The following is a 26,241-nucleotide window of genomic DNA, read 5'->3' on the forward strand; positions in this document are numbered from 1 at the left end:
AAATATATTTTTTTGTTTGCATTGGTTATTTATTGTTTATTTTTTTTTTCTTTTTCTTTTTTTTTGACGAACTGAGTTTTTTACATAACATATCTAAAAATCAGAGAGAAAAAGTAAAAAAAATGCAATGACATTCAAAGCAATCATCATTAGTATTTTTGTTTAATGGCAACAGTTAATTTTATTTTCTGATCTATAAGCAAAAAAGATACTCAGGATTTTTTTCTATTTCACTTTTCTTTCTTTTCTTCTTTGCGAAGCTTTTAGTTTTTTTTTTTTTTTTTTTTCCTGTATGGACTCATCACTGCGACCAGTAAGTTAGATCTATTGTGATATCGCCCGGGTGTTTGTTGTATAACCCGCACTGCATTTATTTTAGCTATAGTCGCTATTGAGTGAGCGATATGCTTATTGAATTTCTTTTTTTATGCGTGCTTGTGTGTAATTGGGTACCCTTCTTTCAATGCTTTACTCTACTTTATCCACCTCGTTCCACATGACAGCGCACAGTCCCCAATTATAGTCATCCCTGGCGTAGCAAACCAGTGCATTTTTACTACAAGGGTCTCATTTTTGCACTGTCAATAGGCCATATCGGGATAATATAGAACTCAGCATGAAGGAAGGGCGATGAGGGGCCTGAGAATAAACCCATGCTAAAGTCACTTTGACATCGAATGGCTTGATTCTACTAAGATTCGAACCCATGACCATTCGCTTGTCAAAGCAGACTCGGTAACCTTGCGGCTACAGAGCCCCCCAAGCTTTTAGTTACTTTTGAGTGAATATACACTACGCATTACCATTAACATGCATCAAATGCATACTGTTACAACCGCTGAATTTAATAAAAAATTTTGTCGATGAACGAGGATGTATCCTAAACCACAGTTTTTGAGCAGGAAGAAGCGGAAAGCTCAATGGATGTCAGCAATTGGTGTTGTTCTGGTTAATCTCAAACAAACCTTTTACCCATAAGTACCTCAGTCCGAGTCCCAGCAGCTGGCAGAAGGACTAAGAAATTTTTCCTTTGTTTAGACTGAAGTTACGCCTTTCCAGCATATTGTAAAAAGAAAAGCAGTACGCACGGAAGAATGTTTAGAAGGAAAAACGAAACTCCGATTCCAGCCTTTGCAAGACGTAAAGCAAATACGAGACCGTGCTTCAATCCGATTAGATGGCAAACGACTAAACTAAACTATACTCACTTGAAATCTACTGCGAAACAAATATATTTTTTTCGTCTCTCATCTAGTGTTACAATGGCGCCCTTCATGTTTCCTTACCTCTTTCATCGCTGTTTCTGTTTACTGATACAACTTAAAATATTATGAAAGCAAGCTAGCAACTACTTGCACATATTCGTCAGATTTTTTAGTGTCACTGATTTTAGAAAATAAATAAAAAATATGATTCACACTCTAACTTACATACATCTTTATGAGTTATCAGTGCTAACAATTTTTGTACGTGCGCAATGAAAACAACTATGAATATAAAATTTTTACACATCATCAACTGAAACAACGAAAATTGTCTTTAGCGCATTCCCACAGCTGCGGGCATCTTCTAAGAATAGGTGTTCAAACGAAAAAACGACACAATATTTTAATTACTTAAACTTTATTAACCAATCTTCTTGATTTAAAATCCTAATTAAAAATTGAATTACATTTACACATTTGATCGTCCGCTTTTTGTTGTATAGCTGCAACATACCGATCCATCTCTCCTCCGTTACTGTCGTGTGGAGGAGCAGGTGAATTAAATAAATTAAAATTAAGTCTATCCGATTTACTTGTCTAAAATTATTATTGATCACTTTTTGCTGCTTTTCGTCATTTTATATTACGGTATAGCGTTCGCCGCTATTGATTCTCTTCATATATAGTCAGTGTGTATTTTTTCGCTTCCGTCCTCTATCGGTTGCTGACACTTAAAACTAGTGTTCTATTTTTATTTATGATTTCTGCTTCTTTTGTGGTAGATTGTTTAAAAAATATAGCTTGAAAATTGACATCTAATAGTTTCCTGTATAAAATCATGTTCTCGACCAAATCGAGAGCATATCTGTTACTTTATGTTTTGCTCATATGTACCACCGTTACACTACGAAGGCGCCGTCGCGTTAACACTGTGCTTTATTGTTCAACAATTCATTTGTAGAGCACAATTCTTTGAAAGAAACAGCACAGGTCCATTATATCTATTTTCTATATATGCTTTGTTTAAAATCATAAACTAAAAATATTATTACGTTGCTCCTTAAGCATTGCTTTTATTCTGTCTTCTTAGTTTAAAATAATTGTTTGATTTGCGTTCCGTTAAATAAAAGACTAAATCGTTCTCGTACAATCTTTCCGGTATCGGAATAAGGCATCTAGTTTTCGTCTCTCATACTGGTATCTAACTTCCTGTCGCTCTGCCCTATGTTTATTGTAACTGCTTTCGTTTTGGAAAATGACTTCTACTTCCTTCAATGGAGACGGACATGTAAGTTGACGGATTTCTTTGTCGGTTTTTGTTCCGGTACGCATAATGGTACAGCCAGTTTTGTTATGATTGAAATGTTTGACAACGACGACCTTAGAGGGTCAACGAGGAGAAGAAAGACCTACCATAAGCACTTTAGTACGACGGGTAATAGTTGGAAGAGACATTGGTGCGACAAGCCGACCGGTTTTCCAGATTCGTATTTTCCCATCCCATTTCGTTCCATCCCATTATAATACATACACACACATCAGTCTAGACAGTTCGTGGCGTTTCGAAAATGCATCATCAATACTTTGTGGTACCGTTTACAGGCTTTTGTTTATCGAGAAAGGAGTTTTAAGGCAGTGATCTCGATATTTATGTACAACTTTTGCTCTTCTGGTTTGGTCGAACAGCGCTTTGGCCGAATGTTACGAATGCTATACATTAATTTCAGAGAAGAACACAATGGTTGTAACTATTTCGCAGTATGTATGAAACAATGACCGAAAAATACTGCAAAAAGTTGACAGTTGGAAGACATTGTCTGTTCGGTTCTTTTGACCATTTGGCTTCCCGATCCGTAGCTAGAGCATGGCCAAAGCGAAATTCGAGCTGCTGACTTACCCTATACCGCTTACAAATATATATAAATCCACGAGTCATGCTTCTAAAATGAAAATGACCCACTGGCATCGCTTAACAACTATAAAAAGGAATGTCTTCAATGGGGGAATCGCTAGCCTATGGCTTTCGTTTGACAACCTACCGTTAAGCTTGCACGTACCAATATCTCCCCGACCAGGCACATGAAACCGCCTTTCCCTATCTTTATCGCCGACAAAGCGGTGACTCATCCAACAATGTTTGAAAGCTAAAAGACGCTCGTGTTCTATGCTGTATACGGTGCGGAGGCACCGTTACTATCTTATGTGACCATTTTGATATTAATATTTCAAAAGTTTAATTATAACTTTTCTCTTTTTTATAAACTTCACAGTATACAATGTTTTTCAATGTAATGATACAGTGCCTACCACATGGAAAATAGCTTTTAGCTTCTATAACAGCTGAACTGACACGTCTTAGGATGAGAAAATTTTAACACCACAAACATTGCGTGAATGACCTCAGATCCTCCAGCCCTCATCGTCATCGACGTTCGAGTCCGTATCAGAAGGCTCTTCACCGTACATATCGGCCAATTTTCTAAACCTGGGCCCAAAGTTAGACAGGTAGTTAAATTTGAGATCACCTTCGTCGGTACAGGAAGCTAAACTTGACAGTGAACCGGAACTGTTTCCATCTCCTTCGTACGCATAATGGCGCACGTCGTCGATCGGATAGGCATCCGCGTCCTTATCACAGGCATCCTTTTTGTCGGTCAAGAAAGCACCAATATCGGGCACCTCGTTTGCCTCTTTCTGTCGCAAATCGTTTCCGTACGGCTTATCCATATAAATAGGCGGCGCTCGTAGCACCGTTAAGTCATACTCTGCGTCCCGTTCACCGCCTCCTTCCTCCTCGTAATTTATGATAGTCTCTCGAATATCGTCCATGTCCTTCTCGTGCCAACCATCCTGGTGCTTTTTGTGGACAACAACTGCGAGAAGTAGAATCAAAAGCACCGCTATACACACAATAATAGCAATCAGGAAGTTTGAATCGATACCGAACGAAACTGCTACAGCTACCGAACGATGACATCCAGGATCGTGATTTTTAGCTAAACTTGGTGCTCCAAGATTGTACGTTCGATCGTTTATCGTCAAATTTCGAATGCAACCAGTGAAACCTTGACTCTGTGGAACGTAGGTCCAATTAAACATAGATCCCAATGATTCGATGTTTACTGCTGCCCCTCCCAGCTGCAGTGGAGCGTTGACATTCAAGGATTCGTTTGGCCCCTTCGGAGCATCCAGGCTCATACATGTAGATAACTTACAATTATCGACAATCATTTCTACTGTCTGTGGCTGCAGTACTATCTCGACCGTGAACGGCCTGCCTTGTGGATAGCGATGCTTATGTGCAATCCGGGTGGTTCCCGTTCCATAATCCAATAGCAATACGGGTAATCCTTTAACCAACTCCAATGCCAAGAAATCTTGAATTGGCAATAGTGGATTGAAACTCATCGGACCAATGTACATAACCAAACCATCTTCTCGTTGCGGAGTTAGCTCCAGGCTAATTCGAGTCATATTACATGGACTCACCGGCGGGTACATTGCATACCCGTGCCCGTAAAAACCAACGGCAATTTCCTCACATCGTGGACCTTCAAACCCTTCATGGCACTCACATTTATCGTGATACGGCGTTCCTCCATTCAAACAGTCGAACGTCGCCAGTGGAGCATCGCACACACATTCTGCCTGTACAAATGCGTTCACACCCACAAACGAACTAGTATTTGTATATACCGCAATCGGAACATTCGATTTATGCAGTACATTCTTGCAGGACAGCTCGCAGCGAACCTTTTCCTCGATACACTCGTCGATGTTTATCATCATCATCTTCAATCCCAGTTCTTCCTCCAGCATCCTTTGGTTATATCCAATCATTCCGTTTAAACGTTCTGGTTCATAATATGGGCTGCCATGAGCTGAAAATCGGACATCCAATAAAGTAGCATTGTTGTCATGCTGCAGTACTGTGAATACGTCCACGTTTTCCTTACTTATATTCAACCTTTCCGCTAGACTAGCTTGTAAACGATCTTTGGGTGTAGACGATAAAGACGGGCTGCGTGATACGAACTCTTCCGCAGTAATTCCATAGAATCGAATGGAACCACTTTTATCAACCGCTTCCTCTGGAATTTCCTTCACATTTACTATCACTTTAGCGGAAACTTGATGACGCGGGAAGAAGCTGGATTGCTCAGTCACTGTAAAATTCAGCTCGTATCGTCCTCCTCCAGTACCGTACAGCATCGTGATCATACCTGTGCCCATGTTCAACTGAAAATGCTCATGACTATAGCCATCTTTCCACATGAACGTCTTATCCGGCAAATCCCAATCGTCCAGATCAGTGACATAGACTCGCCCGATATCCGCATTCGGTGATTCGCCTTTATAGTTGTACACGAATATTTGACTTTCTCCATCACTCATTTCATTATCATTAACATCACCAATCACCAAGTGCAAGATACTAATCTTACTCAGCGGACGTGGCTCTCCGCTATCCGTTATTTGAACCGGAATGAAGTACTCTTTCTGCGCTTCACGATCGAATCTTACCATTGCGTACAGAACGTCCATATCGATTCTAAACATCGAACGGATGCTTTCATCCGCACTATTCGGAATCTCATATCTGAAGGGTGGCCCATTCTGTGGTTCATCATAATCATCCGCCGTCAGTGTTACAATCCTGCCTGGTTCCTGATTTTCGTACCAAACAACCGGCATTTTATTTGTCAAAAACGGTGGATTATCATTGGTGTCATTCAGTTTGATATTGACTGTCGTTGTCGACTGACGTCCGCTGCCATCTTCATCCGTTGCTGAAATGATGACCTGCCAGGCCTTGTGCCCATTCGGAGGATCTCGATCAAGGGGAGCCTTTTGCCGCAGGCAACCATTATCGTCAATTTCCAGTAACGGACGCTGTTCAACTTTAACAATTGCAAACTTAATGTGTTGCGGCGCAAAGCGGTCTTTAATATCGGGATCCCACGCTGTAATGTTTTCGATACAACCTTCCATTACCTTTTCCTCTTCAATTTCCAGCACATAATCATTTTTGGCAAACTTGGGCAGGTTGTCATTAACATCTTCGACCTTGATCGAAACCGTAGCATTGTCATCGTATGTTCCGTCGAATGCCCGCACCTGAAGTGTGTACTCCGTGATATTTTCATAATCCAACTCATTGTTAACGGAGATGGCACCGGTCGTTTCGTCGATCTTGAACGCATTTCCAATATTTCCAGAAACTATAGAATACGTAATCTGCGAAGCTGTGTCTACGTCCTGTGCCGTAACCACAATAACCACCGTGTTCTTGTTAGCGTCTTCTGCAACATTTTCCGAAACGAAATAATCTTTGGTGAACTTGGGCGGATGATCGTTTTTATCCGATATCTTGATGATAAATGTCTGCGATATACTATTCGGCTTACCATTGTTATACAGTGCAGAAGGTGAATTGTCTTCTGCTATGATTTTTACATGATAAGTGTCAGTGGCTTCACGATCGAACATCTGCAATGCGGTGATATTTCCAGTATGATGATCTATGTTGAAGTATTCTTTGTTGTCCGCTAGTCTGAATGAAACAATATTATGAGCGGACGTTCCGTCCATGTCGAAAGCACGCACCTGCATGACTGGGGTACCAATAGGTTCGTTCTCCGGAATCCAGCCGGAGTTTACTTCGGTAAAGTAGGGAATGTTATCGTTAACGTCTAAAACTTTTATCTTGACGATGCTTTGCGCAATCAAATCGTGCGTATTCTTTACACTTACTGTTAGTGTGAACTCGGTTATTGTTTCATAGTCCAATGCTTTAGCAAGCAGGATAATTGCTGTGTTCTCTTTCTGCTCAAGCACGAACGTATTTTTGCTATTGGTTTGCTCAGTTCTACCAGTAATCAATTCGAATATCACCTCAGGTTTTCCACTGATGTGGGAGTTGGCCTTTAAGGTGGCTAGAGCAGTACTATAGTTACTAAAATTTTCTTCCAACGAAATGGGCTGCTGTTGAGCCTCGGTAAAATATGGTGGCAGTTTGTTAGACTCAATCACCGGGATCTTCACTTCCACTTCGGCGTCCTGAGGCGCATCTGGTATGATATTGAACGCACGTACGTAGATTTGATAGTATTGTCCTGGACTTTTATCTACTGATTTGGCCAAAGTAACGATACCATTATTTTCGTTAATTCTAAAATAGCTGTAATCGTTGTACTTTTTCAAAATTTCGTATTTGACGATACTATTATCCCCGTCGTCCAGATCAGTAGCAGAAATAGTTGCCACTTTAGTGCCCACTTTAGCATCCTTAGTGATTGGTTCATCGTATCTAGTCTTGTCGAAAACTGGCGGGTTATCGTTGATATCTTCAATCGTCACCTTGAACGTACAGACATCGTCCAGATTTGGTAAACCATCGTCCGTAGCACGTACAGTAATGTATACTTCCTTTTCCCGAATCGGTTCGTCCCGGTCGAACCGATGAATTGTCGTTATTTGTCCTGTAGTTTTGTCAATTCTAAATTTGGAACGTTCAGTTGCTGCCGTCACGAAACTGTACGAAATCGTCTGATGTTCGTCCGGATCGGTTGCGTTAACCTGAATTACGTATGTTCCGAGCTCGCGCTCCTCTTTGACCGATGGGGCATAACCTTCGCAGTTAACAAATAAAGGCTTTCGATTATCAACTGCTTTCATTGACCGGGATGAAACTTCCTGTGAACCATATCCATATTCATTCAATCCGTTTGTCTCAGTCTCGTATGTATCGTCAGATATACTTCGCCGGTTCCGCGCTAACCGATTCAGACTGAATATTTCCCGGTAATCAAACCGACTAAAGCCACCCGCCGAACTACTCCTATCTGTTTCATCAGTCCTTCTAAAGAAATTGTTATCTGAGTGTGTCGAAAACACTGATATCGCCAGATATACCAGTATCGTTATTACTAACCTATTCATTTTGCGTTCAGTTACGTTACTAACCCTTAACTATTACGTACTTCTCTTTTGAATTAAACTTACTTCGGTGCTATCTGTTGCACGGATTTTAAGGGAAACACTTCTTCCCTTGAAATTAAGAAAATAGACGAACTTAAATAATATTCGACGATTCATCCAGTCGTACCATGGTTAATAGAAGTTTCAATCGCTGCCGCAACCATCGTTGCAGGGGTAGCTGCCCCTATCTATCATCGTAAAAGCTGTTGTCAGAAGGAATTCAGTTATACCTAGACGGTTATACCGATAAGATACAACTTCATACTGTCGCGCAAGGTCCTAGAAAGTCTGCACACACAAATCCGCATGTGAAAGACGTGTAGAAAGAGAAGAAAGAGGATAGAATAAGTACATTGCGTAAGGCTTATCAATTCTGCTTGTTGGTTGTGGAAAGTAAATTATTTGGTGTGTTTGTACATTTGCGGTTGAAGGTGATAATGTCGAACATACAAATAAATCACAGTGTGCCTACCTTCGTGCCAGAAAACGATTGCCTTATCCGCTGACAGTTGGCCACTGGGCTTGGTATAAGTTAGAATGCCTTCTGCTCGCAATATGGACGGCGGTTTCGTTGCTCGATGTAATTGAATCACCTCAATAAATCGATACCTGCGATATGCACAAGAGAGATAAGGGTTACTGATGATCAATGGCATTGCATACGAAACGAGTTTAGTTTTCCAGCGAATGAAAATATTATTATTCAACGATAAATGTGTAGTAATTATGTATGAGCATCATAAGACTTTGAAGAATAGGTATACGAGGTTTGTTCAAAAAGTATCGCGAATTTCACGTTTTTTCAAGAACTATTTATTTTTTCATGAATATCTATTTTGTCACCTTCAAAGTAATCCCCATCAGACATTATACACTTGTGATAACGTTTTTTCCAATCCTCGAAGCATTTTGAAAAATCATTTTTGTGATCTTGTTCAGCTCCTCCTTCGACGATGTCTTTATTTCCACAATCGTGGTGTAGCGTCGTCCTAGACAAGCTAGAACACGTCCACGCACAATAGCTGTCAAAAAGTGACTGAACATTCATAATGACCGAAATTGTCAGTGAGAGTAATGAGTACCAACATAACGCCACAAAAAGATCGAAAGTCGAACATACTTTGCCCGCGAAAATTCAAAATTCGCGATACTTTTTTAACAAACCTCGTATACAGAATATTCTAAGGAATGTTTAACCTGAAACAGCAGAAAAAAAACCCTACTACAGGCAATTGACACTTGATTTTAAAGGTTTTTTGATGTACTTTTAAGTACGAGTTGTTTGATCTGCCACCATTTGCCACCTTGGGAAATATTTAAGCTCAAAGTAGTACTATTTTTCATCAAAAATGCTCAATATCTCCGAAACTTCAGAAAATCACGTATAATAATGTTCTACAAAAACCCGAATTAATCCACCTAGCGGCGTGACCTAGCCTTTCTACTGCCACAATAATCATTATTTAATTTCTCAGGAACATCTATAATTAACATGACTATATTTTTAAATATCCGTTCCGTATTCCTCAAAATCATTATTTGCCAGTAAAATTCACAACGTATTGCGAAGAATAATTATATTTTCTTTCCTTGGGTGCGTAAATACTTGTAAGCGTCATTTATGTTATTTGATGAACACCTTATTTAGTTTTATAATCGGTCGGCCTTAACTTTTGGGTTTCAGAGCCACATACGAAACTTGTTTTGAACTGACAATATGAAATATATGTTCATAGGTCATAGCAGATTTTTTGATATTTTTTTTTGAGTGGTTTTAGCCCAAGGGTAGATTTTTTTTGATATTTTGATATTAATACCATGCGTTCAAAAGTTAGCATCTTTGAAAACAAGAGTTCAGAAAAATTATTATATACTTCACTTTTGAAGAAAAAGGATTTCGACAACAAAATGATTAATCTCAAAATTTTACTATTAGTTTGCTTGGCTTCAATTGTGCAATATATCTGAATCAGAAAAAATAACTGAATAGAGCATTAGATATGAAAAAGAGAAATTGAACTTTTTCTTAGCTGGCGCTCCTTCAGATAATTATTTTTGCATGGAAATCAAAACTTGAGCTTCTTTTGAATGTACTTTCATGAAAAGATAGTCATTAGCTTGATCGCATCGTTTTTACAATGTTAGAGGGTTAGGAAAACAAGATGAGGTCGAAAAATAGTGCAAAAGCTGAACCATAAACATGCTTGAGAATAGGAAATATGATCGATATGATTTCCAGTGCTTGTCATTTTTGATTTATTTATTAAAACATGATACATGACATAAGACATCTGTTCTTTAAAATGTCACTAACGAAAACAAATCTTACAAAGTTACTACCGTGCAACGTTTACTTCCTATTTTTCATATAACATTTCTAAGCTCTAGTATCTATGGATTGAAAAGAGCATATATTGATGCGCAAAATTTGTTTGAAATTTGTATAAATTTATTTGGAAAAATCAACTCACTAGTATTTTGATCCTATGCACCACTATACTTATATACTTAAATTAACTGCTTTTCTCCGCTTTTTGCTTTTCGTGTACAATTGTGAGTAACAGCAAGAAAATGACAATTGAAATCTAAAATCAAAGGAAAGAAAAAACTTTGCAATTGAATCCCGCTATTTAATATTTATTTGCAACAGATACGTAGTTCGCCTACGACGTGCAGGCTTCATCAGTGTCTTATTTCAAAGCGTATACGTATCTGTCGCGAATAAATATTAAATAGTGGAATTTAGTCGGTAAAAGTTTTTTCTTTTCTTTAATTTCAAATTTCGTATTCCACTAAGAGGCTTCAAAAACTTCTGACTATTGACATGTTTCTCACTTTTCTTGAATTTCATTGCAAATTGTCATCACATACACATACATACATACATACATACATACATACATACATACATACATACATACATACATACATACATACATACATACAGACATTTATACATACATATATACATACATACATACATACATACATACAGACATTTATACATACATACATACATACAGACATTTATACATACATACATACATACATACATACATACATACATACATACATACATACATACATACATACATACATACATACATACATACATACATACATACATACATACATACATACATACATACATACATACATACATACATACATACATACATACATACATACATACATACATACATCACACACATCTCATACATTGAATACAATCAACATTTGATTGATATGTTTTGATTTCACACGTTTTAACGGTTTAATATACGGTGCTTAAGTGTTAAAGTTTGAATAACTTTTGAATGAAGCGTCCGATTTTAAATAACTCGGTTTCGTTTGATAGATCTCAGCAGTAATTTTCAAATAATAATAAAATGTGTGATGTTTTTCATTGAATTAATTCTTAAATGTTACAAAAATATGTTTTAAATACTATTTTTTCACATTTCTTTATGTAACTTTCAAACTACAAGTCCAATCATCATGAAATTTGGAAGTTAAAAGTTTGTAAGGCTCCTCTTTCATATGCAAGCAATTTTGTTCAAATCGGTTAAGGGATCTATGAGATAATGAAGTCCCATATTTTTCGTATTTTTATACATAACTTTTGAACTAAAAGTCCGATCAGTATGAAATTCAATAGCGACCAATGGGACACCTAGACCTTTCATTTGACACTAAGAACATTAAAATCGGTCCAGCCATCTCCGAGAAAAGTGAGTGAGATTAAAAGCGTTACATACACACCCATACACACACACACACACACACACACACACACACACACACACACACACACACACACACACACACACACACACACACACACACACACACACACACACACACACACACACACACACACACACACACACACACACACACACACACACACACACACACACACACACACACACACACACACACACACACACACACACACACACACACACACACACACACACACACACACACACACACACACACACACACACACACACACACACACACACACACACACACACACACACACACACACACACACACACACACACACACACACACACACACACACACACACACACACACACACACACACACACACACACACACACACACACACACACACACACAGAGAAAATGATCAGTTTTCGAAACTGAGTCGAATGGTATATAACATTCGGCCCGCAGGACCTTCTTTCTATTTTCGGTTTTCCAAGTGATTTCTATACCTTTATACTATATATTTATATAGTAGAAAGGCAAAACGTTGATTTTAGCAAGATAAACAACTTTCTAGAACACTATGAACACGTAAAAGTTGACCAGAATAACTCAGGGTTTAAAAGCTGTTTTGAAGGGTCTGTCCATGAATAACGCTTCATAGACAATTTCCATGAAGAGATACAAGTATGGTGTCTTTGACAAAGTTGTTTGTATTGATATTTACTACAACTTTGCCGAGAGTACTAAACCTGTATCTCGAATATACGAGAAAATAAGTTTCGTATCTCACTTTTAATGGAATTAATCACCCAAAGATTTCTCTCACAAGAAGGGACTTGTTATACAAAGAAATGTTCCTAAAGACACTATATGAGAAAAACTTCACGTTTCGGCGCTATATCAAAAGATCATGTATTTCGCTGTTTGGACCACTGTGCAATGTATGGATGTTTAACATACCTATAACAAATTTGTTTATTCAACCCAAAATGAAATGAGAAAAAATTTATCTATCAAATAGGAGCAAACGAACACTAAAAATTCATCCAATTCCAACTTGGATTGAATAAACAAAATCGCTGTTATAGAAACATATCTTCATCCTCACCTTATATATGCTCTCATTGAGTAAAACAGCTATCAATCTGTCAAATATGAAATGGTTCGCATTCTGAACTGATTTTAACCACTCGAGTAGAAATAACCATCGAACTGTCAAATGGAATGGTTCACTAAAAATGGAATGGTTCACAGCCTAAATGTATTGTACAGGGATACCTCGATATAAGACAATTTATAATTTCTAAAAGTTGTCTTATATCGAAATTGTCTTACATCGAAACATGGTTTTTTCAAAAAAAAATTGCATTAGCGGTCGCCAATTTTGCTCTGTGTTATGTGTTTACGGTTTTTGAACTATTTATTATTGTTTGAACTATTAGTTTTTTACTATTTTTGGGGTTATATTGAAATAATCAACATCTTCATAGCACCGATTTCAGAATGGAAAATCAGCTCTGGTATCGTTATCAGCTTTGTAAAAGGGATTTGTTTCGATATAAGACAGAATTGTCTTATATCGAATTGTCTTATATCGAGGTTGTTTTATAACGAGGCTGTCTTATATCGAGGTATACCTGTATTACGAAATTGATCGTAAATCGGGTATGAAATGGGGAAGGCAAATGAGCGTCCAATATAGCTCTAGCCATCCCAAGCCCCTACCTAGCGCCTCCACGTGGCCATACCTGGTAATGCTCTATTGAGTAGCCAAGCTAGGAGGTGCGTTGCTGGGTGGTTCCCGGCTGCCTGGTCTCAAAACCGCGGTTTTGGGCAGACGGCGGAGCCACACGGCCTAGCTAATAGGTAAGCCTAATAAGTTATTTTAATTATTTTTTTCGTTTTAGCTTATGAAGCATCTCCTGCTATATAGTAAAAACTGGCCAAAACGAGTTTTAATACTGCACATGGATACCAGAATGAAAAATTAAACTAACTTTTAAAAATTAAAATTAAATAAGAAGCATTTATCGAACCCAAAGGACGCTACTCTATTCCATACGAAGGACTGCTGGTGAGATTGTTCTATTTTTATCATTTATACCACATTTCATCTTAATATCATATCATATATTAACAGTATTATTATTGATATCATAAATGTGGAAGGCTGGATGACGGAGTGGATTGCCAACCTGAATCCTTATGGTCTGAAGCAAATATGGCACTTCTCAATTCAAAACAAACAAATCATCACGTGGGTTAAAGTTGGTATAGCGAAATTGATTATTACATGGAAGGATCCTAATGCTGGAAGGCGACTCTTATAACCCCGGAATGCGCACAAGTGCCTCTGCTTGTGGGTCCGCCCAATCCCTTTTGGCCCTTCTGTAACAGCATTAGTGTGAAATTCATCTGATAATCAAATTTGGATCTACTGTAATTCTACCCACATACATTGGCAAGTCCTTGAAATGATGGTGGCTTTCCCCTACTACTACCTACTACTATTACGAAATTGATCGTAAATCAAGGGTAAGTCGTTTACAACACTCTACGCACCTTATTCGCGCCAATTTTGTTCATTGTGTGCCTTATTGTACCGGCAAGGTGCCGATCACGTCAAACTTGTGCTCATTTGTGCAGTTTCAAAAATTGGCTGAACTGCCGGATTTCAATATTTCAAAGTTTGGGTGCAAAAAAGGTGTCACTTGGGTGCCACCGGATGCAACAGATTCTGAAATGAATGTACCGCAATTCAACGAGGTGAACTGTGTAAGACATCGCTCATTACTTAAAAATAAATTGCCAGTACCGAACACCTAACAGAAATCATAAAATAAATCAATTCAGGGCATAAGTTTCTGAAAAATACATCTCAAAATGCTTAAAACCTCTTATTGCTTGTATACTTGTTGACTAAAGATGAAAAATTACCTTGAAAATTTACAGTTTGTTATGCACTACATGGAAGGTCTTCTGTTTTCTTCGAAGAGTTGATCATCAATTGGTTTCCTTGTGTTTTCATATTGAAGATAACCGGTTCGGTATAAGTTACGGTTTCTTTCTTCTCAATCTCTGTTTGTGCAATATCTTGATTTCGTTCAAGAATTTGACTGAATCAAGTAAAGCATTTTGCTGTCCGGTATTGGGAGCGGCTCAGTGTCCGCTATTGGGTGACGGGAATCACTGAATACAACGTATATGTATGATAGGAACATGGATACGTGGGTACGTGAACGCCAGAACGTTTTCTCATCAAACTTGTCACACATGTTCTATACACAATGAGGCTTCGTCAAGATGATGGTCTCTCATGCCTGCTGTTCAACGTGCAGATATCAAGATGGCTTGACAATATAATTTTTTTTAAAACTTTTATCACCAATATTTAGTGGTTAATTTGTGGCTTCGAAATCCAATTTGTGGTAATTTGTGGTTACGTAGTTTCTGAGATTTTTTCAAAAAACTAAGTCAAGCCATCTTTGAAATTGATTTCGCGATAAACACATCGGATTACGATGTTTGATAAAAGTTTTAAAAAAAATTGTATTGTCAAGCCATCTTGATATCTGCGTTCAACGTATCGCTACAAGATGTTATGAACCGAGCGGATATCAACACGCAGAACACGATTTTCTACAAATCTAGTCAATTTGTCTGTTTTGTCGATGACATGGATGTTATAGGCAGAACATCTGTGGCGGTGGCTGAACAGTACACCAGACTAAAGCGCGAAGCAGAAAAGATTGGGTTAAAGGTAAATTCGTCTAAAACAAAGTACATGCTGGCCAGCGGAAGCGAGGCTAAACAACGCCGCTTGGGCAGTAATATATTGATCGATGGCGATGAGTTTGAGGTAGTCGGCGAATTTATCTACCTAGGAGCACTGGTAACGGCGGATAATGATACCAGCCGTGAGATTCGGAGGCGTATTATCAGCGGAAGTCGTGCTAATTATGGGCTTTACAAGCAATTGCGGTCGAGCACCCTGTACAAAACGCTTATTAGACCGATTGTTCTCTACGGGCATGAAACTCGAACGACGAGTGCTAAGAACGATCTTCGGCGGCGTACAGGAAAACGGAGTATGGAGGCGGAGGATAAACCATGAACTCGCACAGCTTTATGGCGAACCCAGTATCCAGAAGGTGGCTAAAGCTGGACGGGTACGATGGGCAGGGCATGTTGCAAGAATGCCGGACAACTACCCTGCAAAGATGGTGTTCGCCTCAAATCCTGTAGGAACAAGACGACCAGGAGCGCAGCGAGCAAGATGGTTGGGCCAGGTGGAGCGAGATTTGGCGGAGAATACTCAGCGTCCGGGGAATTGGAGAGCGGTAGCCCTCCACCGAGTTACATGGAGAAACTTTGTTCAACAGGCTTTGTCTTAGGACGGCAAACCAACTAAGTAAGTAAGTAAGCCGGACGTTCAGAAACATAAAAAAGGTTTTGCCTCGCTCTATATGGATTACCAAAAAGAAAATAGACGTACAAGTGGATGGGGGACAGCAGAGGGGAAGCTGACAAAGGGGGTAGACATATTCAAATGAAAAACCCTTTTTTGTTTCTCACATTATGCCAATTTTCGTTACAATAACAGATGTAGAACTGGCTGAGCGAATGTAGTAAAATAAAGTTTATATATTTGTAGATGTCTGAAGATGGGTGAAGGAAAGCAGAAGGCAGGTTAATTTGTGGTTCACAAAAAATAATTTACTTAATTTCGGGAATAGTAAATGTTTAATGTGACAAATCAAAAAATAGGATGAAATGAAAATCTTGATCTTAGACTAAAAATATCGACTAAGCGAAGGTGACAGTCGAACACACAGCTCTCAATCTCTAGTTGAGCGTGTTGTTTAATCGATTACACCACTAAGCCATCTGATATCTTACAGTCTAACATCAAATTTTGTTGCGTTATCGAACTATACCCGCGTAATAAATTTCAAGGAATTTTGACTCTTCGATCCAAACCTATCCTACAATTTTGAGAAACTTCCATCTAATATTATCATAGATTGATAAAGTTTCAACCACATTGTTTTTTTAGTTTTGATACGCTTCTATTTTCCATGCATATAGAATTGCGCGGCACAGCGCATTTATTTAAGTTTATTCAGAATTCGCTTCAAGCAGTTGTGAAACTGTTATCAACTGATATTGAAATATCACTTAACATCTGATGAAAAATTATTCTGAAGTGCAATGAATAGAAAGATTCAATCTATCTTGCAGTTCCCTTGAAGTGATATACGTTTTTTAAAAATTCGAACCGTTTATCTATTCGATTTTGTAAACAAATGACGAATAAATAAACATGATCGTACATAACATTGCAATTTAATGCACTGATTGTGTATTGTGGGCACTACACAAGGCAAAGCAAAACCAGAAGCATCACTATTGCTGTTATAATTTCGAATAGCCCTATAATTCCAAAAAATGGGTAATCACACTCTCAAACAATTTGATAAGTATTAGGGCATTGAATAGTATTTTCGGCATGCCTCTAATTGTTTGGCCTAATCTGCTTTCCTGTTACCTAAGCCTGAAGAACCAATTTATCACCACAAAAGGAATGTACAATCATAGGGGTAAATATTGATAAGAAATAGTGATAGTTTTTCTCTGTAGTATTTGGAAAACTGTGAGTAGACCGAAAATACAAATAGTTAAAAGATCTAATGCCGCACCCCATCATAAAAATTATCAGGTAATCAGGATCTATATTGATAGTATTCCGCGAAAAACGCGCGAATTGTTTATCTCGTAGTTACACGCCAATCATCGAAAACGAGACAATCGTATTTTGCGGTGCATTTCTACGACATCAAGAACATTTAGGGTAATGCCGGCGTGGCTGGGCCGAAATGTTGCAATGAAAAAAACAGCAACAACCAAGATTTTTACCGCATAAATTTTGCTTTATTTTGTCAGACACGTGGCTGACATTATTTAGTGAATACGCCTTAAATTATGGTGGTCTAACCCTGACTACACAAGACGCCCGACCTTTACAATAAGGGTTTTTGCAGCATTTCGCCTTATCCTACTAAAACACATCACAGGACGGGATATTTTTATAATTTTCGTATGAAGCGCAACACCCTCCCATGGGTAGGTGGTTTGTCGTGCTCTTCGGCATCATCCTATAGCTTAGTTCCGCATGTAGAATATAATATAGTTTAAGTTAGATATATGTGTAGTAGGTATGTAGTATTGCAAAATTTACCTTTACGTGTAGTATGTGTCTCGTAATGCGGAAATGGAGCGTAATTGAACGGATTTGATTTTAAATCAAATCCGTTTAGGCCGAAGCACCGGGAGGGCTTACTCAGTTCCCTAGATGAAATGCTGATATGCACAGAAATTTCTCTAGAAAACTGAAACCAAATCCGCCCCACCATCCATGAGATTTTAACTTACTCGTGAAAATTTAAACTTATCGCTAGTTAGAACGAACGAGTGTTCAAAAATGATGTGATGTCTTTATTTGCGTAGTCGCGACATTTTCTATGGGATTGCCATAGAATTTGTGGCTGTTATGCGATTATGGACAGCACAGCACTGAAAAATATACACACATGTGTACATGTGTATATATACGCATGTATGAGTGTGCATGGGTGTATAGGTATGAGTGAATATATTTTTGTTGGGGTTTGTCACCGTAAAATTCTATATGTTACTCTTGTTGACTTTTTCGGTGAGAAATAAGAACTAAAATGTTTTCAGCGGACGTTTCGACTTGCTATGCTTCAGTCATTTACTACGCCTAAAACATGATCACATTTATTTAAATATTTACACAATTTACTATTGTCAAGACAAACTTACGTTGAACATCTATTCTCACTGCCTCGTCCTTTATAACTATTACTAACTAACCTATCATTTCTTCCTTTCTTCTAGTAGTCGTAGTTTAGTCATTAGTCCGTTGTATGTGTCGTTGAAATTCCCGCATTCTCGTTGTAAATTAACTGTCCGTTCTTGTGCTCTCATTTTAATATGGAACATCTCTGCTGTAAGTCTAGTATCTTTATTTTCAATTTTCTCTTGAATGCGCGTTTTTTCGAAGTCAAAAATATGTCCTTCTTGAATTGTATGTAGTGCAAATCCCGTTCTAGCTTCTGATTTTTTAGCGTCGTTACGTTACAGTAACATATATAATGAATGAACTTTAAACTTTAAGTAAAAATGTGAAAAATCAATATTTTTCTTTGCTCGATTAAAAAATTTTCTTTGTTTTTTTCTCGTCGTCGCCTTCAGAATTATATGAAATATTATTAATTAAATGACATCAATGGCATAGATAATGAACTTATGAAACGAAGATAAAATATTTTAAAAAAAATTAGAGTCGCCAGTTTTTTAAGATTCCAATAAAAATTTTCAGATTTTCTTGGACTTTTCTTTTTTCGGACATCGCCTATTTGAAAAATTCATAATTCTTGAACCAAGCATCGTAGAACAAACATTTCATAAAATTATAAGAATTTCTTCAACCAAGAAAATAAATTATCCGGTAAAAGTCTTCATACAAATTTTCCAAAATGGTGAATAACTCAAAACAATTACAGAAAAGTTCAACTGCGGAAAACTGAAAGCCTAGATCTTTTTGATAGAATTAACTTTTGTATGATAATATTGTTAAGGGTATCTTAAATTGTGTTTTGTGGAAACCAACGAAAATATTTTTTGTTCATAAGTCGAAATGTTTTAACAAAATGTATCAGCTAAACAGCTATTCTTCCCATTTAGCTTCGAGGTTGATCTAACAAGCCAGTCGTAGTATATTCAAATCTTGGCTGAGAAAGGCCAATTAAAGACTTGTAGCACTAGCCCCCCAATTGTCCTGTACTCTAACAACTGGTTGCGAAGTCTGTCGAATGAAAACAGAACGTCAAGTTCCAAAAACGGAACAGGGAACACAGTCCCTAGGCTTTGCTTTGCTATCAGCTGAACACTTACTAAATAAGACAAATAGAGCTTCTAAAATTTATACAAAAATTCTGAAAATTAAATGGAAAACAGTTCATTTCAGTCTCACCTAAATATATTTATCAGCTAAAATCGTACTCGAAAGAGCGTATACTTGTACAAAGTAGACTTTCTAGTTGGTTGGCAGAGCACAATAAATCAGACACCGACAACTGCAATTCGTTCTGTACTGTGCGGAACGTTGATCGTAATAAAGCATTTCCAATTCGAAGGCACTATAATCACTCACTTCCGACAAGGTTTCAATTCAGGAACTATTATTTTTATCGTCTTCTTAAAACTTCTTTTTCTTCACTAAGGCACTTAATTTGCACAGCCGACGTAATATTGCGTTTTTTACCATTCGGAGATCGTTATCACATCTTTTTTTCTGGGACTGGATTCCACCACGTATGAACTTCTACTACAGCACTGGAGCACCACTTATTAAAATGGATTTAACGTTGCCAAACCAAATCACTAAACACACGACGAATCAGCAGGGATAGATCACTGACGGGAGTAAAAAAATGGAATTTACTGGACCGTCTCACATCTCGTGTCATATACTAGTGTCGGATGTAACGGTGTCATTTTCCATTGATATCCATACCTGTAGGATTGAGAAAAACGACAATATTAGCGCTTTGTTTTTATAAAATGTGAGGGTTTTACGGTAAGTATAAAATTGTGTGCAGTTTGTTAAGGTACGATGTTGAGCATAACAGAAACACCATTTTGTATATTCGCGATTGTGAGAATATTAAAAATACCAATCACCATAGGGTTTTCTCCAAGCATTGATTGGAGTCGACGACGACTGAGATGTAATGAACCTAACTGTGAGGATTTGAAAAATAGTTACTTTTAACTTAAATGCATTTGGTCTGCCCCAGATATAGACCACCAGTTAGATACAAAATATATAAACAATTTTCAGCATTTGTTGGCGGCACTTGTACAAAACACTTTACTTTCAGGACGTCGGTATGGTCTAGATTTAATCGAATAAAAAATTTTGACCTGTTGGGACGAGAAAATTCTGCCACTTTTTTCTGAACATGAAGCAGAACTTATGAAAGTTGTCAAAAAATTATGAAAATTGAAATAAAAACTTTTCAATCCATTTTAACTATTTAGCAATTGCACAATAATGGTTGTATCAGTATAAAACTAAATTTAGTGGATATTTTTATATCATACGATGCATTGACGATTCAATTTCAAGTAGTTGTAGAATGGTTTAAAGTTTTATCCAACGTGACAGTTCCGTATTTGTTTACCCGAAGTGATAGCGACGTAGTCCTACTTTAAAATTGTTTTACTAATATTTTAGATTTCAGATGATCAGGAATATTTTCCGATAATCACGTAATCAAACTTTTCGTATAATGTTAAAGGAAATGTAATATGTAAATGTGTGCTATAATTAAAGTGCATCAACGCCAGCAACCTCATAATCGGTTTTACTATCTTTACCAAAGCAGCAGTTTTGACAGCAGAAAGTTTATACTCCATACAAAGAATGACCAAGCGATGAACGAACCAAATGGCTCGCATTATTCACCGTATATTCCGAGTAAAACTGCAACAATCTGAACTCACTTTTATTGTAATTCGTTGCTTCGCATAGTGGTGCCCAAACAAGAAACCTCGCGTGAGTCACCACGCGACGAATCGCCAAAGCTGGCTTGTTTTTGCTTTCCGCTGTTTCTCGCTCTATACGCTGACGGTCCGGTATCGTTGCATCCGCTCTGCCTTCAAACCTGAGCCACCACAGCCTATGCACAGAGGCATGCACCGTCGTCACCGGTCGTTAGCGGTGCTACCAACTCAACAGTCGTCTGATTGAAGAGGAATGTCGCAAATCCACACGTAGACTACTCTCCAACACTAGCAAACGGACGCGACCCAAAATGGTACTCACTGGCACTTCACTCAACTCTAACGAAATTTCAAATACCTTTATATCTCACGAACTTCAGGAGTAATCGAAGTGGCACAAAGAAAATTTTCGATTCAGAATTTCTTCTGTACACCTTCTTCTAACTATTACCACAATGAATTTTTATTATCATTTTTTGCCTTCTTCCTTCACAATCACCATTCTTGTGTAACCTTATCGGTCTGCCTTTTAGGTGTCTTCTTTGCTCCTGAGTTCAGCATACCTTTATATTCCAAATGCAATCCCTCGTTTCTACGGATAAAAGGTTCACTACTTGCACGGGCAATATCTATTAGAACGCCGTTTCTCTGAAGAAAAACCCAGTGCTTGCGTACGCGTGGAAACTATCCTTAAAAGCAGAGACACATTCAACAGCAAAGGGGCTGCATGTGTTTTCACTACCGCGTTACCGACTCAACTGGTCTGGAACTCCCAAAGAGAGCCGACATTGTCGGCTAGTGGCTATAGTCGATGGAATAGAGTATTATTGAATGAATGTTTTCTTTCAGTGTTGCCGATTTCATTTTACTATATATTTTTTGGACTATGTTAAATTCGGACCCAAATATTCTAATGTTTCTGCGACCGTTTTGGAATTTGAAATAGGCCAACAGTATCCATTTTCAGAGTTTCTGTTTAGTAAAGTGAAGAGAGGTCGTTTATCCCTTTAAGCCCGAGCCCAAACAATTGTGTAGGTGAGACATGACTACTTTTAAAAAATTTTCCTTTTCTCTCTAAACGTCGTAGTATTACATATATGGCACCAATCTCTTGTGTAAACATCGTATCTCGTAGAAAACATAGAAAATAGCTGAAAAGAAGTTTTCTTTTGTGCTTGGATTAATTATGGTCTAGTCTTCAAAATCTTGTGAAAACAGCAAAAAGTTTTATCTGTCGTATTTTCTTATTGGATCCGTATTTCGAAATTGCTTGGATAAAAAATTATTGGTAATAAGTACAGTGGACTCTCGAAAAAGTTAATCGATTGGGGAATGGGTCGATTAACTTTTCCGAAATATTAACTTTTCTGAGTAGTCCTAAGAGTCATTGAAAATGATATACAAAAGTAAAAAATATATTCTAGGACACAGGATACACATTTTTAAGTATCTAGAAGCAGTAAATGTAAAGAAATATACAGCATGATCATTATGAAATAATGCTTAGTTCCTTAAAGTAAATTTAAAATAATCGGTTATACTTTTACTTTTGATTTTTCGTAGTCGGCGACAATGTTTTGATTATGTTCGCGATTATTTTCTTCCCTGTTGTTTCTTCTTTTGCATTTAAAAGTCAATCTGAGTTTGCACTTTTCCAGTATGTTATCAAAAATTCTGAAGTAACTATGAACCTGTATTGAACTATTGCTACAACAAGAGTTCATGGTTACAAGAGCTTAATTTAATCCCAGTTATCATGAGACTGTATGAAGCTATGAAAAAGCGACAATAAACCGAAAAATAAGAAATAAAAATAGAAGGAAAACATACGTGTGTGAAGCAAGGACGCTTTCAACAACCAATAAATTCAAACTGTCAACTATACCCGCAGGCGGAGGCGTTCGGGCCCTGCGCGGACTCCGCGAACTGACTCTGAGATCTCTCTGCCAAAGGCCGGAATGTCATATTTTAAATAAAATGATGATGATGATGATGGTGATGGTGATGGTGATGGTGATGATGATGATGATAATGATTATGATGATAAGCATAAAAATAATAGATCGAATTTACAAATGAGCTTTGCCCTGGACATTTTGTACTACTTGAGTTGTAAAATGTAGTATAGTGAAGAAGTAGAAGAGTCGTTAGGCCCAACAAACACCGGTTACTATCACTATCGCCCACTGTTAATTTTCCAACACAAACAACCACAAACGAACCAATAGGAAAACAATTTTTGGACCGTTAGTGACTATCAGGGCTTATCAGGGCAGGACTTATCAGGGCAATTTTTCATCTTACATTTATGCCTCGTATGGTGAAAGGCTGTCAATTTGTGTTGAAATAAATGGTTTAGTGAGCTAGGGATTGCCCAATTCGTATTAATTGGTTCACTCTATACCGTAGACCCCCGTTCGTTTGATCGTTTTTAATCTAAACACTTTAATTTGAACCCCGGTGGTTTGCACGACGTGCAAATTAAAATTGGCACCAACTTTTTAAAAGGGCCAATCTGCAAAATGTAAACAAACCGAGTTAGAGTTATTTTCTGCTGGACTAGTATAGAGAAAGAATCCCTCACTCGCTTGTGGTGGTGATGGTGCCGTTCAAATGTCATTCTCAACATGACATCATTTGCTTATACACACAGTGCACATAAACACGATTTGTTTGTGCCGACCAAGCGTGTTTAATCTGTTTCACATTCCGTTTTCCCAACGAATATGGTAGAAATCCGATCGGAAAATAAAATATTCGCTGCTTGCAACTGCCAACTAAACCAAACCATCAAAACAATAACAAAGAGCAGGGCGGCCAATTCATACGAGTTTCAGCATATTAGGGTGGCCAGTTGTTCAAATTAAAAACTAACCCCGTTAGTTTGCATGAGGAATCGTTCAGACGAACGGGGGTCCACTGTACTATAATAAATCCCAAATTCCTTACGAACGTCGTGTCAGGTGGAAAAAAGATCCAAAATACAAAAGCAAGTTGCTTATGGTTTTTAGAGTTTTCAAATATTATCGCTGCATGAAATTTTATCGCCAATAAGTCGTTGGATAGAAAAAATGTCCCGAAAATTTGTTGTGATTATTGTAACCATTATGCAATTGCTAAACAGTTAAAATTGATTTAACTGATTGAATTAATAAAATGTAAACAAACCGAGTGAGGATTTTCTTTTCCTATGCTAGTCCAGTAAAAAACCGTTATTCGGTTTGTTTATATTTCGCAGTTTAGCCCTTTTGAAAAGTTGGTGCTGAATTACTGACTGCGAAAACAATTTTTCTAAAATTTTGAGTGGACTATCAAAATAGTAAAGCATTTGGGTAATACGTAGTAGAGCGTGATATAAATGAAACTGGATAACACATGAAAAATACATTGAAAAAAAATTGCACCAAAGATGTTTCTAATTATATTATACAAGCGAAATAGTCTGAAAACTAAGCTAAAAATTAATATAATCTGCTACGTCACTATTTCGTACATTCCAGGTGGATGTATACCTTAAAGTATTTTTTATGTAAAATTTTCCAGTGGCATCAAATCATATCCGGAGTGATTCGCGATAAGGGCGCTACTAACAAAGAGTAAACAATGTGGAATATCACTGTGATGATTTCTCTGTACAATCTCAAGTCTTAATTTAAATAAAAGTTACAAAAATCAAGTTTAAAGACATAAATTGGTGTAGAATAAATCAATCTTATAATTTCACAACAATACTGCGTAAATTTGTGCATTCAAGCTCAAAAACTAAATTTTATAGTTGAACCCCTTGGAAAGAGGCTTTAAGCATTTTGACAATGAGATTCGCCCAGCCCTGTTTCGCCTTGTTTTGATTTTTTTATTTGGTTTCGCCTGTTTGCAATGCGCCTGTGTTTTGAAAACAACGTAGTTTCGCTCTTTACTATCGCCTGTTTACAAAACGATTCGCAAATAAGCCTGCCACTTCATAACAATGCAAGAGACAAAACTGCAAATTGTCTTTTGTTTTGATTAAACACTTCTATCGCTCATCACTAAAACCTTGTTTTAAATAATTCTAACGATTAAAACAGAAGAAAGAATTCTTGCCAAGGATATTATCAGTCTTTTTAATGCTGATGATGTAATAAAACGATTTGTTTACAATTTGCCAGTTGAGGCCCAATCGCGAGTCACTACGGATATGTATGTACCTGGGTATATGCGTACGCAGGCATACCCATTATCTTTTTTAAAATAATAAGTATTGCTTTTGCTTTTAAGTTTTTTAAACTAAATTATCACAATAAACTGGCTTCACTGATAATCCGGCTTTTTATTTCAAAAACAACTACGAAAATATACTCACACATAGAAAAGCCGACGACTAAATAGCTAAAATTTTCTCATTCTACCGTTGCGTGACTGCTGACTGCCGTTTGATTTAAATACTCCAGCCACTGGCAGTACATGTGTTGGTTACCAAACAAAACCTTATAAATTTCCGGTTTTGCTCTCTACGCACTAACACTCATTCAATAGTATACACCTTACTCACGAGCTCCTTTTAAGCGCTTGGCACTCATTTCCGATGTCGTCTCTCACTCTTGACAACACGAAAGAAAACCGAAACGAGCCGTTCGCGAAGCAGGCATAGAAAAGAAGAATCACAACTAAAAGAAAACGAATTCCACACCTTGTTTTCACTAAAAATACATTATTTTCTTCGATATTTCGCTAGAAAAACAAC

The 26,241-nt window shown here is 37.5% G+C and overlaps 1 protein-coding gene across 2 annotated transcripts; it reads right to left on the minus strand.

Annotated features, from left to right (window-relative positions):
• Positions 1–1,615: 1,615 nt before the first annotated feature.
• Positions 1,616–25,925, minus strand: LOC128738864 (DE-cadherin). Of its 2 annotated transcripts, none has more exons than XM_053834312.1 (4): positions 25,861–25,925; positions 19,984–20,526; positions 8,659–8,795; positions 1,616–8,474 (listed from the first exon to the last, which is right to left on the minus strand). In XM_053834312.1, exon 4 carries the CDS (start codon positions 8,145–8,147, stop codon positions 3,606–3,608), a length of 4,542 nt encoding a protein of 1,513 aa, XP_053690287.1. In that variant the 5' UTR covers positions 8,148–8,474; positions 8,659–8,795; positions 19,984–20,526; positions 25,861–25,925; the 3' UTR covers positions 1,616–3,605. The 2 variants fall into 2 exon arrangements, with proteins under 2 accessions (XP_053690287.1, XP_053690286.1); XM_053834311.1 differs by lacking the exon at positions 25,861–25,925 and adding an exon at positions 21,519–22,256.
• Positions 25,926–26,241: the final 316 nt, after the last annotated feature.

Source organism: Sabethes cyaneus, chromosome 2 (assembly GCF_943734655.1).
Source record: "Sabethes cyaneus chromosome 2, idSabCyanKW18_F2, whole genome shotgun sequence".
NCBI lineage: Eukaryota > Metazoa > Arthropoda > Insecta > Diptera > Culicidae > Sabethes > Sabethes cyaneus.